Source organism: Cebus imitator, unplaced genomic scaffold, assembly GCF_001604975.1.
Source record: "Cebus imitator isolate Cc_AM_T3 unplaced genomic scaffold, Cebus_imitator-1.0 Scaffold14, whole genome shotgun sequence".
NCBI classification, from domain to species: domain Eukaryota; kingdom Metazoa; phylum Chordata; class Mammalia; order Primates; family Cebidae; genus Cebus; species Cebus imitator.
Window position 1 is genome coordinate 8,965,460 of NW_016107329.1, and position 2,785 is coordinate 8,968,244.

Genomic DNA, 2,785 nt, shown 5'->3' on the forward strand with positions numbered 1-2,785 from the left:
GACGGGGTTTCACCATGTTGACCAGGATGGTCTCGATCTCTCGACCTCGTGATCCACCCACCTCGGCCTCCCAAAGTGCTGGGATTACAGGCTTGAGCCACCGCGCCCGGCCAATCATACATGTTCTTACTGGCATCTAGAATGGTGAATCCTTTCCAGAAGGTTTCCAACTTACTTTGTCCAGATCCATCAAAGGAATCACTATCTATGGCAGCTATAGCCTTAGGAAATGTTTTTCTTAAATAATAAGACTTAAAATTGAAATTATTCCTTGATCCATGGGCTACAGAATGCTGTCTGAGTAGCATAAAAACAATATTACTCTCCGTGTATGACTCCATCAGAGCTCCTGGGTGACCAGGTGCACTGTCAATATCTGGAAAGGAATCCTTTTTTCTGAGCAGTAGGTCTCAACAGTGGGCTTGAAATATTCAGTAAACCACGCTGTAAATAAATGTGCTGTCATGTAGGCTTTGATGTTCCACTTACACAGCACAGGGAGAGCAGATTTAGCATAATTCTTAAGGGCCCTAGGATTTTTTTAATCATCAGTGAGCACTGGTTTCAACTTAAAAGTCACCAGCGGCATTAGCCCTTAACGACAGTTAGCCAGGTTAAAGCTCTGAAGCCAGGTATTGACTTCTTTCTAGCTACAAAAGTCCTAGACAGCATCTTCTTCCAATAGAAGGCTGTTTCATCTATATTGAAAGATCTGCTGTTTAGTATGGCCACCTTCACCACTTATTTTAGCTAGGTCTTCTGGATAACTTGCCACAGCTCCTCCATCAGTACTTGCTGCTTCACCATATTACGGACATGGCTTCTTTCCTTCAACCTCACAAACCAACCCCTGCTAGCTTCCAACTTTTCTTCTGCAGCTTTCTCATCTCTCTCAGCCTTCACAGAATTGAAGAGAGTTGGGGCCTTATACCAGATTAGGCTATGGCTTAAGGCAACCTTGTGGCTGGTTTGATCTTCTATACAGACCACTCAAATTTTCTCCATTATCACAATAAGGCTGTTTTGCTTGCTAACCATTCAAGTGTTTGCTGGAACAGCACTTCTGATTTCCTTCAAGAACTTTTCCTTTACATTCAGAGCTTTGCTGAATGTTTAGTGCAAGAGGCTTAGCTTTCAGCCTGTCTCAGCTTTTGACATACCCTCCTCATGAAGCTTAACCATTGCTAGCTTTTGACTGAAAGTGAGAGATGTGTAACTCCTCCTTTCACTTGGACACTTGGAGGCCACTGTAGGGCTAGTAACTGGCCTGACTTCAATATTGTTGTGTCTCAGGAAACAGGGGAGCCCGAGGAGAGGCAGACTGAAGGGAATGGACGGCTGGTGGAGCGGTCAGAACACGCACAACACATACTAAGTTCTGCCGTATGTGGGTGTGGTTCGTGGAGCCCCAAAATGATTACAACAGTAACATCAGAGATCACTGATCACAGATCGTAATGGATTTAATATAAAACTTTGAAATATTGCAAGAATTAATGAAATATGACACACAGAAACGAAGTGAGAACATGTTGTTGGCAAAATCGTGCCAACAGACTTGCTCAGTGCAGGGCTGCCACAAACCTTCAATTTGTAAAAACACAGCATCTTTGAAGTACGGTAAAGTGAAGCTCAATAAAGCAAGGTCCCCGCAGGGGCCGGGCTCCAACCACCCCCGTGCACCACCACCCCCGTGCACCACCACCCCCGGGCTCCATCTCTACATGTGCCGTGCACACGCTAATATATTTGTCTTTGTTTTTCTCTTGTTAATCTCTCTTTGGCCAGTCTAATTTATAGGCCCCCGGCGAGAGAATCTAAGCTGGGTAGAGGAAGAAGATCCTATACACCAAATGCAGCAAAATAATTACAAGTACTGAATCTGGGTGGTGTCATGGGAAAGTTTCTTTCAACTTTTCTACAGGTTTGACATTTTGCCTAGGATAAAATGGAAAAATTCTACGTAAGGAAAGTATATACAAATTATTTTGTGAGGAGCAGTCCCTGTTGGTTTATCTTAAATCTGACAGGAATAGCTTTCGCCAGTTTGCTATTTAGGTGGTGAGATCTGGATACTATTCTTCTCCATTTACTCTGCAATTAAATTACATTTAAAGACAGGCCAGAAGACAAAGGAGCAACTCAAACTATTTCAGCCAGAGCCCTCTGCGAGTGCACATTCTGTGTGTCAGTGCCACAGCACAACGACGTTTCTCAGGTTGGCTAAGGGTCCAGCCAGCTCTGAGCCTACTAAAGGCAAACAGCAAAATCCACACCAGGAGGAGGTGGCAGGTAAGGAAGGGAAGGAAGTTAGCAGATGCGCCGAGAGAAACAACCATTATAAAAGGAAAAGGCAAGAAGAAAGCGCCAGCTTTGAAACAAAGAAAGAGAAAGGGAAGCTCCACCAAGAGAGACCTCAGAAAACAGCAAACGGTGCCCAGCCAAAGAGCGAGATGAGGCGGAGAGCCATTTAAAATGGGAGGAAGATGAGGCAGGTTTTGTCATAGGAAAGGGGCCAGAGGACACTGGGAGTTGGATTCTGCGGCTCTCAAATGACAAAGAAGCCTTTAAGATGGGTTCAGCAAGCCATCAGCACCTCGGAGACACAATACAACAAGCATATTACCTTAATAGTAATGTAGTTTTTTAAAGATTTGGACATTTTTTCTTCTTTGCCTTTCACGTGCAAATGCCCTGAAACAAAAACAAAAGCATTCAGTCGGAGCTGGGTGAGGGGCTCTGCCTCGGGAAACGCATGGGAGCCTGCATCTATACACTGCACAGA

General features: G+C 44.6%; 1 protein-coding gene across 2 annotated transcripts in view; it reads right to left on the reverse strand.

Moving 5' to 3' along the window:
• The window catches only part of CARS2 (cysteinyl-tRNA synthetase 2, mitochondrial), a 55,305-nt gene that overhangs the window by 19,878 nt on the left and 32,642 nt on the right, over positions 1 to 2,785 (reverse strand). For both annotated transcript variants that reach the window (XM_017501896.1, XM_017501887.1), the window contains exon 9: positions 2,627 to 2,694. In XM_017501896.1, coding sequence (XP_017357385.1) covers positions 2,627 to 2,694 — 68 coding nt within the window. The remainder of the gene's footprint in view (positions 1 to 2,626; positions 2,695 to 2,785) is intronic.